The sequence below is a fragment of the Danio rerio genome, chromosome 18 (assembly GCF_052040795.2).
Source record: "Danio rerio strain M-AB ecotype USA chromosome 18, GRCz13ab, whole genome shotgun sequence".
NCBI classification, from domain to species: Eukaryota; Metazoa; Chordata; class Actinopteri; order Cypriniformes; family Danionidae; genus Danio; species Danio rerio.
Genome location: NC_141038.1, coordinates 17,472,483 through 17,487,323, shown reverse-complemented (window position 1 = coordinate 17,487,323; position 14,841 = coordinate 17,472,483). Strand labels below are relative to the sequence as shown.

General features: G+C 35.3%; 1 protein-coding gene across 2 annotated transcripts in view; it reads right to left on the bottom strand.

Annotated features, from left to right (window-relative positions):
• Nucleotides 1–14,841, bottom strand: part of itpr2 (inositol 1,4,5-trisphosphate receptor, type 2) — a 167,294-nt gene that overhangs the window by 44,768 nt on the left and 107,685 nt on the right. For both annotated transcript variants that reach the window (XR_015514832.1, XM_087293047.1), the window contains exons 40-45: nucleotides 13,626–13,806; nucleotides 8,949–9,193; nucleotides 8,412–8,612; nucleotides 4,702–4,812; nucleotides 4,401–4,496; nucleotides 4,127–4,246 (exon numbers count right to left, since the gene is read on the bottom strand). Coding sequence is in view for 1 of the 2 variants with exons in the window: in XM_087293047.1 (XP_087149173.1) it covers nucleotides 4,127–4,246; nucleotides 4,401–4,496; nucleotides 4,702–4,812; nucleotides 8,412–8,612; nucleotides 8,949–9,193; nucleotides 13,626–13,806 (954 nt within the window). In the remaining variant the exon portion in view is untranslated. The remainder of the gene's footprint in view (nucleotides 1–4,126; nucleotides 4,247–4,400; nucleotides 4,497–4,701; nucleotides 4,813–8,411; nucleotides 8,613–8,948; nucleotides 9,194–13,625; nucleotides 13,807–14,841) is intronic.

Here is a 14,841-nt window from a genome sequence, read left to right as displayed (position 1 = left end):
AGATAAAGAACGAGTCTCTCATTCAGCGTCTTTCTCTTAACAGTGTTGTACGCACTCCGTTCAAGACATCCATTAGCCTATATGTTTTATTTTATTTGTTAAGCACAAAGGTTTGTTTCAAAACTATTTCTAAACTCAGTTCTAATTTCCAGCAAAAAAAAAAAAACAACAACAACAAAGTGTGGTCAAAAACCAATTTATCCAAACAAATGTCCTATTCTTAAGCCCCATTTGTTTATGCATCTCCAAAACCTGACATGTGGACAAATCTAAACTTGTTTTTATTAAAAAATATAAATATGCATATAATAAATAATACTGCTAATAGTAATAGTAAGATTACACAAATGCAAAAAGTAATAAATAAGCTAAAAAAGCCCCCCTGGACATGAAGATAATGTAGAAAATAATATTTTTGTAACATTTTAATTTTTCAAGATATTTGTGTATTGCTGTACATCCTGTGGGTATTAAGCAATGTGTATGCGTTTGAACCTGCATTGGGGCATAACTAACACACTCTGTGCTGGACTTTAGACCAGCTTTCAGTTGGTCAGTGTCACAGTCTATTTCAGTTGCTCAAAACAGCAAGGCGTCAACAATGTGTTTAAACAAAACTCCTTTTTAGATCAGCGCACCCATGAGTCCACAAAGTGGCACAAATGGATTTGCTATTTAAAACGTGGCGCAAAACATAAAAATTACTGTTGTGCTGGTCTGGAAATAGTATCAAATTGTGCCATATACGTCTTGCACCTTATTGCGCTGGGAGTATGATAGGATCCATAGTCTTATTTTAAGAAATAATATGCTATATAAAGTGAATTTTTCCCTAAAACAAGCTAAATAATCTGCTAATGTGGTAAGGAAAATAATCTTAGGGCAAAAGGAAAAACAGGATTATAGTGCTTACCCCATTGGCAGATTATTTCCTACAACAAGACTATATTTTTTGTCTAGCAAATGCTTCTTGATTCAAACTTTTTTAGATATTTGGACTAGAAACAAGACAGAAAACGTGAAAAAAAGCATTTTCTGCACTGTAGATACATCATTTATTTACATTTTACATTATATTGGATTATTATTAATGGTGTTTTTATATCTGTAGATCATTAGATTTCCTTATTAACTGGGATATACAGTAATTGGTGCATTTCATCTTGGATTAGTTGGCTTTCACAAGGCAACATTTTAAACCACAACTAAATGTGTTCATGCATGTTACATTTAAGCCTTCAAATTCAGAAAAATATTCACTTTAATTGCTTTGAAAGCATAAAAGCTTCCCACAAATGCATGCTGCAATTAAATCAATTAAAGAAAACATATATTCTTTTTTCATAAGGTTTTCTTACTGTGCATTACACAAACATGCATATTACAGTTAATAAAAACACAAACATCTACTTTATACTAAATTAAATACACAACTGACCTAATAATTAAGGCATATGCCAACAAATTGCCGTACATTAATTTACTTTTTTAAATGCACATCAGGGAAACTTAGGCAACTTTCCCTTAGTTATGGCTACTACTAGAGCTGCACAATAAAGCACACTGATATCGCAATGTGCACATTCACAATAGTCACATCGCAGGATCTGCAATGATGAGTTATGATAATAGCTGACCCAGAGAAAGACACATGACGATTGTGTAGTATTAGAGAGTTTAACTATAATAGAGTATAAACGTTTTTCATTTACATTTGTTTTTAAGGCTTAACAGCATTTAAAATACTCAAGCACAAGAACCATTAGTAACTTTAATAAAGAATACTTTTATTGAATTATTCACACAGTGAAGACATTTACAGTGTAATTTTATGTTTGATTATTTAAATTCTTAACTGAATACTATTTGAATAAATCACTGTTTACTAAAACACTGTTTATTTCACTTTTAACTTTGCTTTTAATTTATTTTTTAACATTTTATGAATCATTCCACTCAATCTACATAATCAATTCTTTCTAAATAGCAGTTTTTTAGTTATCTGGAGAAATTGTTTATATATATATATATATATATATATATATATATATATATACACACAGTTGAAGTCAGAATTATTAGCCCCCTGTATTATTAGCGCCCTTGTTTATTTTTTTCCCCAATTTCTGTTTAATAGAGGGAAGATTGTTTCAGCACATTTATAAACAATAGTTTTAAAAACTTATTTCTAATAACTAATTTATTTTATCTTTGTCATGATGACAGTAAATAATATTTTGCTTGATATTTTTCAAGACACTTCTATGCAGCTTAAAGTGACATTAAAAGGCTTAACTAGGTTAATAAGGTGAACTAGGCAGGTTAGGGTAATTAGGCAAGTTATTGTATGACGATGGTTTGTTCTGTAGACTATCGGGAAAAAATTAGCTTAAAGGGGCTAATAATTATGTCCCAAAAATGTTTTTAAAAAAATTAATAACTACTTTTATTCTTGCCGAAATAAAACAAATAAGACTTTCTCCAGAAGAAAAAATATTATCCGACATAATGTGAAAATGTCAATGCTCTGTTAAACATCACTTGGGAAATATTTAAAAAAGAAAATAAAAATGAAAAGGGGGCTAATAATTCTGACTTCAACTGTATATATATATATATATTGCATCGTGTAGTGAAATTGTATATATATATATATATATATATATATATATATATATATATATATATATATATATATATATATAATCACAATATTTATCGCAGAAAAACAAATTGTTGCAATGTCAGATTTTTCCAATATCGTGCAGCCCTAGTTACTACTAATGTTTGCAGGTAAAAATGGCTGGAACTACTTGTGCACAACTTCCAGCCAATTAGAATCAATGATTTCAACAGACCATGGAATAACAGATAATGTTGCCATCTTTGATGTGAACCAAATACCTTGGTTAAAATTTTGTTTAGCGTTTCACAATCTCTAAAAACTCCCTTTGAACAAACAAACAAACAAACCACAAGCTAATGATAGGTGAAAATTAATCTGAAAGTAACCTTTTTTTGTTTCAAATGTCATGTAATCAAACTTTTAAAACATGCACACATTCTTTTTTTGCAGCAAAAATGTGCTAACGCAATGTACTATATTGGATATTTAATTGTGGTCAGTCCATGAAATTCTTTTAGGGCACCAACAGTAAATCTTGCTAAATCAAGCTTTTCTGTTAAGCCTTGGGTAAAAAAAATCTGGGTGTTATCTTTAATGATGGCTTGAGAATTTATAAACAGATATATGAAGGTGTCAAATCCTGCTTCTTTCAGCTTTGACTCGTAAAAAATCGATCCTATTCTATCTAGAAAAAAATAAATAAATAACTAATGCTTTTATTACTTCTAGGTTGGACTACTGTAACTCTCTATGTTTTGGGATTACTCAGACAACTCTATCCCATTTACAGTTAGTTTAAAATGCAGCTGCAAGGCTTTTAACCAGTACCAAGAAACAAGACCACATCTCCCCAGTCTTAGACTCATTACACAGGTTGCCTGTGCACTATCATGTCACTTTTAAAATTGTTCTCTTGGTTTTTAAATCACTAAACGGCCTGGCACTTTCTTATCTGTCAGACATGTTGACTGAACATCAGCCTGGTCAGTCTCTTTGGTCATCAAACCAGAGATTATTATGCATCCCTAAGTCGAAGCTAAAACGCAGGGGTGACCCTGTAGGACAATAGCTGGTCTTAGATAGTTGAATGCTCTGGCCCTCTGTATTATATCTAAATCATCTCTGTCTGTTTTTAAAGCCAGGTTGAAAACTTACCTTTTTGATTTGGCATTTTATCAGTGAGAATGGTTTTGTTTTAGCTATAATTTCATATTTTTCTCTTTGTGATATGTATTTGTGCAGCATTGGTCAACATTTGGTTGTGTTTAATAGTGCTGAATGTATAAAATTGACATTGACATTCTTTTTCCATGTACGCAAACAACCCATTACAAATAGTATTCTGCTCTTTTTCTTATTTAAGTAATGGAAAAGAATAGTTTTGATGAGTCACAGTTAGATTTCTTAACATTCTAAATATCCAGTAACAATCTAAATATTTTGAGGCATCTCCTGGTGTGAACGCAAACATGAAAATCGTTGTGAACGTTGAAGTTTTACCTGATGGGCCAGGATGTAGATGTTATGGCCAACATCTTTAGATCTGATCAAATCCAAAGTCTCGTCATCAATTTCACACTCTTCTTCTCCCTGAACATAAGCCTCCTTTATCACATCAACCTGTTGATGGAGCAGCAGAACAACACTTTAACACATGTACGGCAAAGAAATCTTGTGTTTTGGCTGATAACAAATCCTCTAACCACAATCGGTCAGTGTAGGTATTAGGGATGCTGATATGCCATTGAATTGTATTGTATTGATTATAGCTCACCAGTTCATTGGGTCTCATCTTGTACAAGATCTTTTCTGCATTCTCACTGTCTTGACGGCTCTCCATGATGGCCAGGAGAAGTTTAGATGCATTGTTCTGATTTTTTTAAATGCAAAGAAAAGATCATTTGAAGTAAAATGTAAAAAAAAAAAAAAAATGTGTGCAGATTTTAATTCTGGGGCTAAAATGCCAATGCTTTTACATAGATAATCAAAGATTTGCAATGCTTCGCAACATTTTGTTGTCTGTAAAACGTTGTTATAATGTAAATCAACTGCCTTCTTATTTAACAAACAAGTACCTTCAGTTCCAGCACAAGGTCAAGCCGGTTCTTTCCCAGTGGATCAATTGGATTCACAATGAGTGCGATGATGATGTCAATGCCGTTTGACTCATGCCTGGCTATGCATGACTGTGGAGGAGGAAAAACATAATCTGTGATCCCAAACTGTTATTTATTAAAGGGTCTTTATGCAGAATAGAGAAAGCCTTGTTATTAGCAATATCGGTGGCCGCGTTGTGAAATGCAGCCAGCAAATCATTAATTGAAAGTAATTCAATGCCCTGATATACTCATGACAAAGTACTTTTTTATACTTTGCATGAAAAACATTGAAAATACTTTTTGAAACCCCTTCACAGTTGGTTTTCACACTGCTTGTAGCAGTTTCTCACATTTGGGTGAAATTGCTGATGAGTAAACTCATTGTAGTTGGAAAAATACTGCTGTTGTTGAGTTGTTGAATGGATTTTTAGATGAGAATGTAGTTGCTTAAATGTCAAATCTGTGCTTTTATAAGAAAAGGCTCTATTTGAAAAAATAAAAATATTACATTTGTGAACATGAGTTCAGAAACAGTGCATGTTCATCATTTATTTACCCATTGAAAGCAGCATTCTCATGGACACATATTCTGGAATCTAAAAAAGTGTTTAAAATCTTTCAAAATTAAGAAATTCTATCAGAATTGCTTGCCATCTTCATATTGTTATTTAATAACTGTTGTTCAGTAAATTATATATATATATAAATAATAGTAGCAATTAATATAAGTATTTTGTATTCTAAAATGATCAGTTATTAGTGGTTAATGACATATACTGCATACTGTAAAAACATTTATATTAAGAGAGGCCAAAAACTCTCTTGCATACTACTAAAGCACTGCAGTTTAACTTTTGGATTTGTTTGATTATGAAATTTGCTTGAATAAATGCCCGCAAATTTAAAAAAATACTATGGTGATTTACTGTAAATACAGTAAGTTTTGAACTACACTACAGTAAAATACTTGAATTCATCTGTTGTGATAATTCTATAGTGGCTGGGGTCCCACAAAAACTATAACAGTATGAACAATTTAACCAATACTGTAGTTTTCTACAATTATAAAATATATTACACTACACAAACAATTTACTGTAGCAAAAGCTAAAGTATACTACAGTATTACAGTCTATCAGTTTATTATAGTTAATACTACAGTATGCAGTACCGTTCATTAACAAAAAAAAATGTAATACTGTGGCATTATTATGGTGGCTTGGGAAAGCCAACATACTGTTACATTCCATAAACGTATTATTCTTCCCTCTTCTAATTTCTAATGCATCTTCTCCTAGACCATTCATTCTACATCCACCAAACCTCCAAACTGATCTGACTCGAGTTGCTATGTTTTTTCCAACTGATCCGACTAACAGTTTTTCAAAAAACTGATCCAGAAAATTTGGAAAAGTCCCATTGACTTAACATCAGACCAAATTGTTTGACCTCATAACATTGTGCCAGACGGTCACACACACTTAAGGTTGGGCTCATTTAACTCAGACTACCAATCTGCCAACCACTGATGACCTTTCACCTTACTATCCACACCCTAACAATCACTTATAGGGCACTCTAGCAACTGTCCCATAGACTTCTATGGTAAAAACTGCCATTGACGTTACATTAGACATACTAACAACATACCAATCATACAGTAGTAGCAATATACCAATCCATACTAGAAACATACAAACGACATCATATAAGAAACATACTAACAAAAATACTAACATACTAATTATACTACAAACATAGTTACAATATACCAATCTACTAATAAACATACCAATCATACTAGTAACATGCTAATTCATACTATAAACATACTAGCAACATGCTAATTCATACCAAATTCATGTTAACAACATGCTAGCTTATACTAGAAACAGCTATCGCCATGCTAATTCATACTGGAAACATGCTTACAACATGCTAATTTATACTAGAAACATGCTAATTAATACTAGAACAATGGTTATTTATGTTAGCAACTCCCTAGCAACCACTCAGAACACCCTAGCAATCGCCTAGCAACACCTTAGCAACGACTCAAGAAACATGCCAATCCATACTAGAAACCTGCTAACCTATATGTAGGTTTCTATCTATACCAACTGTTTCAAACATAAAAAATAATAATAATAAAAATAATAATAATAATAATAAATAATAATTTTTAAGCTATTTCAAACTTTCAGACCACAAAGTTAGTCTACGAACTTTACTTTTATAGTTATAAATATATACAGTGCCATAGGGTTTATTATATTATGGTTTAGAAACACTATAGTACTGACTATAAATAACTATATTTTTCATCTGAGATTCTTGATTGTCTGTTTTGTCATTACGAAGATATTGTTATACACTATGTAAAGCAATACGCCAGTCAAAATTTGAATCACACTTGTACTGTCAAACTGGGTAACACATCATTTTGATGGTTCATTTGGGTATTAGTAGACTGTCTGCTTAATATCTGTTGATATGATCCTTCAACAGACATTTAACTGACTATACGAACCTTTGCAAGAACATGTCAACTAACCCTAACCCCAGCCTACCAGTCTACTTATAATCTAATATGAATTAGTAGGCATCCCTCCTGAAAAAAACAGCTTGAACCGGCCTAAGCTGGTTGGCTGGTTTTAGCTGGTCAACCAGGCTGGTTTTAGAGGGGTTTTGGCCACTTCCAGACTGGTTTCCAGACATTTCCAGCCTGGTCTTAGCTGGGCACAGCTGGTTTTGGCTGGACTGCCAGCCTGGTTTGGCTGGTCAAGCTGGTTTTAGCTGATCATCTCCCAGCTAAGACCAGGCTGGAAATGGCAGGAAACCAGCCTGGAAGTGTCCAAAACCCCTCTAAAACCAGTCTGGTGTACCAGCTAAAACCAGCTAGGCTGGTTTAAGCTGTTTTTTTTTTTAGTAGGGATGTAGATGCAATGTAACTTAATTCAACAAACGGACCACCAAAATAGAGTGTGACTTCAAACGGTTGCATAAACACAAGAGTAAACTCATATTGGAGCGATATGCCTATGTACTGTACACCATTATGGGTATGGTTACTTACTGCACAGTAAATAACAGCCAAACTGATATACAGCTATTTGTATGGCTACTCATTTTATATTGATTATAAAATCATGAATAAATAAATACACTCGGCTATGGTGCTAAGGGTGCTTTCACAATTGTGAATCGATTCATTTGTTACGAAACAGGGATTCATTTGTTACAATTAAATTGAGCGAGTAAACTCTCCTCACATTGGTCAGGCTTTCACGAATTATTTTGCAGAGTCCCGCTCAGCTGTCATGTGCATTTTCGGGAGACTCCCGGAACCCTCTCTTCATATAGCCGTATGCCTATTACATATCCATAAAACACTGTGATATAGCTGGGTCCGAATCGTATTGTTTTCTCAATACAATTGATCCGCTCCAGAGTTCGTTTCAATCAAGCCAAGAACACCTCATTCACGCAATCTCGGACCAATTGCTATGACGCGAATCAGAGCACGATTGCTGGATTCACATATGCCAAACGAACCGCGCTAACTGGGCAAACGAGACAGGTTCCAAAACAAAAGTCTAGGTGTGAAAGCACCCAACATTTGCACTTACTTTTCCATACAAAAGGACATTTGATCCTGTTTTCCAACAAATATGGTGCATCAATACCTGATTTTCATGGCAAGGACCCTGGCAGTACTCTGTGATGGTCTCTAGTGTCTGTATGACCAGGTACACGTTCCTCTCATTAATGTAGAGCCCCAGCAGACCCAGGCCACCCGTTGTACTGCCGCAGATACAGTCGAGAAACTGCAGCGTCTCACACACCAGGTTATAATTGGTTTTGTTGTTCTGATCTCGCAGAAAGTTCTGTATACAAGAGAACAGGAAAATTTGGACTTACAACACAAGTCAAGTTTTGAGTGGCAGTAATTGGCATCTCAATTTAGACAGATTCGTCCATACTAGGTCGGGGGTCCCTTGAGATACTGAATCTGTACGACAAAAAAAAATCTTTTCTAACAACAAGGTGCTTATTGGCGTCACATTGGTAAAAATCATTAATTTAGGGATTGAATTTCTGACACAAAACCAGGATTTTACTTGTAAAAGCATGGTGTATCTCAACTTGTAGGGTACACCTAACATGAGTACTAATAAAATGGCTCAGAGTCAAAAAGATAAGCAATAAAAGTTTTAGATCACCTGAAGGTCTCTGTTGTGATTTTCACATAGCAGCTGAAGGAAGCGTAAGATGGGCTTCATGATGGTGATGGCCTGGCTCATTTGGATTTCCTCGACCACTTCCTCTGTCGCATCTCCTGTTGTTCCCACTGCTTCAATGTCAGGGTCCCATTCCCGGCGAAAGGTGCTGTAGGCTTTGGAGGTCACAGAGGAGGCGTCTTTAAGCTGACCCCGCATCTCTTCTCTGAGGTGCAAGGAGTCTCGCACTTCATATTACAAGAAAAAAAAACAACAACTTCAGGTTATGAAATTATCATATACATGAATTTGTTAGTTTTAATCCTATTATATGTTAATGTTTTATTGGCTTATATGTTTTATTGGCTTTTATTTTTTTAGTTTGTCTGTTAACATTTTATTTTATTTAAAATTTTACTGAAATATTTAAGTTTTATTAAGAAGGTTTTTCTGTCATTTTTGTTTGTTTCATACTTCTATTTTGTGTTCAGCCTTTTATCTTAGTACTTCAGATTTAGGCCCAATCCCAATTTTATTTTTGTACCCCTACCCCTTCCCCTTGGTCCTTGAAACAAAAGCTGTTTCTCAATATGAAATCGTAAAATGTCTGCCAACCAATTGCCAAAGTTCAGTTCCAAAACTCAAGACCGCAAGAACAGAGGACGCATGAAAGTTCATGGATGTGTTCTTGATATCCTGGATGCCTGGATGCAGACTTGAGCACAGAATTTGCTCGGGAAGTCCAAAAAGCCATTGCGGCTGAATAAAGGAGGTGGGAAGTGCAGCATTTTATAATATAGGTTTATTATTAAAGTTCAGAGATATAATTTATTTATCTCAGGAGCTTCCCTAAATGAGATGGGGAAAGTAAACATTAACATGAAAATCTTTACAAAGACATAAACACATTAAGTGTTTATTTGCTGAAATTTAACTGTTTTATGTGTCTTGTGGAAAGTATATTTGTAAGGCTCTTGTGCATGTTACGTATAGTGAAAAGAGGAAAAAAACTAAAAATATTGTATGAATGCTGTAATTCATACAGCATTTTTTTTTTTATAATTTTACATTAAAAATGCGTAAGTGCCATGCGACCATCAAGAAGAACCAGTGAAGAACTGTTCTCACGGTCTCCCGAGTTCATTCGTAGGTGACCTGACAAGACCGGTCTCCACAACTACACAAGTCTGTTCTCTGCGTTCTTGGAATTGAGAAACAGCCAGAGTGTGAAGGGGAAGGGCTTCAAAATTTACCCCTAAGAAATGGGACACCACTACAACATTCACACACATCATCCATCAATCTCTTGCTTCATACGAGACTGATGATGGTGACTGCTGTAGTCATTTCAGTTCTTTAATTTTTGTGTATTTATCTTCAGGAAATCACTGAAGACGATATCATGTTATCATAACCATTTAATGTGGCAATAAGCTCATAACTGTACTGTGGGCTTATTCAACTATATAAACATACAAACACTATCAAGATTAACATTATACCAGACATGGTAAAAAGGTCATTCCCAGCCACTTGACTTTTCTGACAGAGTAATCGAGTGTCATTGAGTGTCAGATGTGAACGTATGTTGTGGGACTACTATACAAGAGTGATAATGAATTATATACAGAAAAATTGAATGAAAAGCATGACGGTAAAACATGAATGCTATTATGAATGTTTTAAAACATGTCCTTGTTTGTTGCAAAAATTTGCAATAATGACAAAAAAAAAAGAATTTATGCATCTCCTGACTTCCTTGTATAGCCATGCTAGCGTTGTAGATGGTGTATTCTGGGTAATTTTCATACCTCTTGATTTTGAGTGTGGTTCTGAAAAATCTCAGTTTCAAGGGCTATCAAACCATTCCCCTTAGCCCTACGCCATCAATCTAAAGACAACTGGGACATCCCTACACCTTCACATGAATGCGCAAAGCGAGGGGTAGGGGTAAGGGCTAAGGCGTAGAAGTGGCATTGGGCCTAAATATTATTTTTTCTTTTAGAGATGTATTTAAAAATCAGAAAAGTTGAACAAATCAGAAAAACAGCAATTGAATCTAATATGAAACTGATTCATTCAGGAGCAAATCCAGTTTGTTCCCGAATGAATCTGTATTTTGAACGAATCAGTTTGGCACTTGATTAAAGCTGAATACAAATTACCCCCGACAACTACAAAAAACTAATTAATGTTATGAATATTTGGTGAGATGTTCAATAAGTTAGTCAAGCATATTTCTCAGTAATAATATACAGTTAAAGTCAGAATTATTAGCCCTCCTGTTTATTTTTCCCCAATTTCTGTTTAACAGAGAGCAAGTTTTCAACACATTTTTAACATAATAGTTTTATTAACTTTTCTATAATAACTGTTTTTATTTTATCCTTGCCATGATGACAGTAAATTATATTAAACCAGATATTTTTATCATCATGATATATATAGCTTAAAGTAATAATTAATAATTTTGTCCATAAAATGGCTTTAAAAAAATTAAAAACTGCTTTTGTTTTAGCCTAAATAAAATAATAAGGCTTTCGCCAGAAGAAAAAATATTATCAGATATACTGTAAAAAAATTTCCTTGCTCTGTTCAACATTATTTCGGGAATATTTAAAAAAGAAAATCAAAATCAAAGGGGGACTAATAATTCTGATACATATATATAATATTTATTTATTTTTTTTATAATTTTTTTTTTACCCCACCAATATTTAATAAATTAAAAAAATGTAATCATCAAACTGTTTTTTTCTCACTTCGACTCGGCATGATGACACATTGATCTATCCAAAATAATTTGTGGTAAATGTTTAGCTATTGCTATTGAGAGAAATCAATATTTTCACCACATTTAAAGCTTTTTATTTAAAACCCAACCAGAAAGTAACCAAAAATATTTCTCCATTAAATGATTCTGTCTCATACAGTACAGCGCCTGACACAATCTGGACTTGGACTCCTTTCCTTCTCGATGAGACGTGTTAAATAAAACACTGCTTCTTAACAGCAGGCCTTTGATAAAGTGCTAGACGCTGCTCACATGACCTCATGTGACTGAGAATATAGATCGCAGCAGTTGAAATAGGGACAGATAGTATTCATATGTCTGACTGTCCCTTCATTTACACTGCTTCAGGCCTGAACCGCATTCACATGAAAAGCTATGTATTAAGGCACACTGGTTTGTGATAAACAGGCCATTCACGAGACATATTCTATTTCAGACGAAGCGTGTCATTTAGAGAGTCTATGCCGATTTGTTTTTAGGTTTAAGCATGATAAAGCAGAACATTGCAATTAGGACACGACTATTTTCAGTGAGAGACTGAAGTGATTTCTAAAGGTTTATTTTTAGGCTTGAAGACATCACACCTGCTTTGTGGTCTTTTGGGGCCTTCCTTTGTTGGAGACATATTGCAAGAGTTAGAAAAGAATTTACTTTTAAGTTATTTTACTTTTACTTTATGGAAAGCAATGTTTGAAAGCAAAATCTTAAAAGGACAAGAAACACCAAAACACATTTTTGGAGATGTTGAAAGCCATATATATGTCCCACGCTGCTAAAAACACTATTAGGACACACATATTTTACAAGGAGGGCGAGGCAGTGGCACAATAGGTAGTGCTGTCGCCTCACAGCAAGAAGGTCGCTGGTTCTAACCTCGGCTCAGTTGGCATTTCTGTGTGGAGTTTGCATGTTCTCCCTGCCTTCGCGTGGGTTTCCTCCGGGTGCTCCGGTTTCCCCCACAGTCCAAAGACATGTGGTACAGGTGAATTGGGTAGACTAAATTGTCCCTAGTGTATGAGTGTGTGTGTGTGAATGTGTGTGTTTCCTAGAGATGGGTTGCAGCTGGAAGGGCATCCGCTGCGTAAAAACTTGCTGGATAAGTTGTCGGTTCATTCCGCTGTGGCAACCCTATATTAATAAAGGGACTAAGTTGACAAGAAAATGAATGAATAAATATTTTACAAGGAAGTGAAAATTTGTTGTTTATACGTTATTTCAAGCAAATTCGTGCTTCCGATTTGAAAAGAAATTAGATTAGACGGCACACATCCTTGTGTGAATTCCAGCGTGCAGACTGGCTGTCTGTACTAGCAGGTACAACGTGATGTCTTTCATCAATAATTCAAGGGATAGACATGGTTCAAACCAATCAGCTCGTTCTATTGTGCATAAGGTGCAACTTCATTAATATGCATGATAGCTTCGAAGACCTGTTTACCTGTTACAGTGTTCAGAAAGCAGAGAGAAGCCATGTTGTGTTGCCAACCGTAATTAAAACAAGTGGAAGAAAAAGTATTGTTCGGACACATGGGTCGTCAGTGTTGCATTTATAATTTGCATTCCCCGCTATGAGAGTGTTGCATTCCCCGCTATGAGAGTGCAGCTGGACTCACGTGTGGATTACAGTGGTCTGCTATCATGCGACACAAATACGTTTGTAAGAAACATTATTTACTCGAGAGCTTTTCGAATCTGGAAATGGTTTAATCCGGATTTGCCGCTCATCTTCTTTTAAAAACTACACAGTTTCAGTAGAAAACATTTTTACTAAGAAATAGTTTTGCCATATACCTGTACATTACCTGGATACGATTTGTCAGTTTTCACAATGCAAAACCCTGTTGAAATCTATTTTCCTCATATTTCTAGTGAAAGCTTCAGTGTACCTTTCTTATGTCTGATCCCGGAGCCCTCGCTCTCCTCCTCCCTCTTCCTGCAGCTGAGCTCAAACATGTTGACAGAGACGCTGGAGCGGATCTCCTTCTGGGCCTGCTCCATGCGCTCATAGAAGACCCTGAAGAACTTCTCCGACTTCTTCTGCTTGTGCAGCTGATTGTGAAATGAGTTCTGCACAGACACGCATAAGAAAAAACTTTACCTAGGTTTTCGAGATGGCCAGTTATAAATTAGTTAAAAAGGTCATGACATGGATTTTTTTAAATGTTGTTTCTTGAAGTTTGCTTATAATGCAAGTAAAGTTTACACTAAAAACAAACAAACATTTAAACAGAAAAACAATTATTTTCAACCTTCATTTGGACCTTCCTGGCTAAAAGACTTGATTTTAAGAGTTGGGTCATGTAAGGCTTGTCAGTAATGCCTAGTTCAGACTGCGTGATTTTAGCCCCGATTTTGGCTCGCCGACAGGTTTTGAGAAATCGCCGACAAATGCCTGAAATCACAGGCAAATCGCTGCTCGTGCACGTGAGTGACAATCACACAGTATGAACGATCAAAGACGCGATCTGAGAGATTCGCAGATGAGTCGCTGATGCCTGTGAGATATTTGGCGTGCTAAATATCTGGAGCTGTAGGCGATTCAAATCATGCCGTGTGAAATGAGTTTTGACTGAAAATAACATCGACGATCGCCTACAGCCAATGAGAGAGCAGCTTTCACTTGTGTGTGCGTGTGTTTACCTGCTGCAGGCCAGCAGGAGGCTGGGGAGAAGTTAAAAGCGCTCTTTTTCGGTTTATTTGGACCCACGAAATGGAGGGAAAACTAGTGGAGGTTTGACAGGACTCAGGAGCAACCGTGTCTGTTTGACGTTTCATACAGAAAGAAATTAGTTTATTATCAACGTTGAGGAGAAATGGCTAATTCCCTTTAAACCCAGGTGAGCAAACATGTACATGTTCTACCCCATTAAAGGCTTCTTTCTCATTATGTAGTTAATAACAAAATATATACTACATGTTTTTGGCTGCGAGACGTAGTTTGGACGAAGTTGTCGGCGATTCTCCCTATAGTAAAGTCATGCAATGTGAATGTCCATGTCGCCGAACCATCTTGCAGTGTAAACAAAGCAGCGACGAAACGCTAGCCCAGATAGTCATGCAGTGTGAAAACATCTGTGACACGACTACTTTGAAAATCATGCA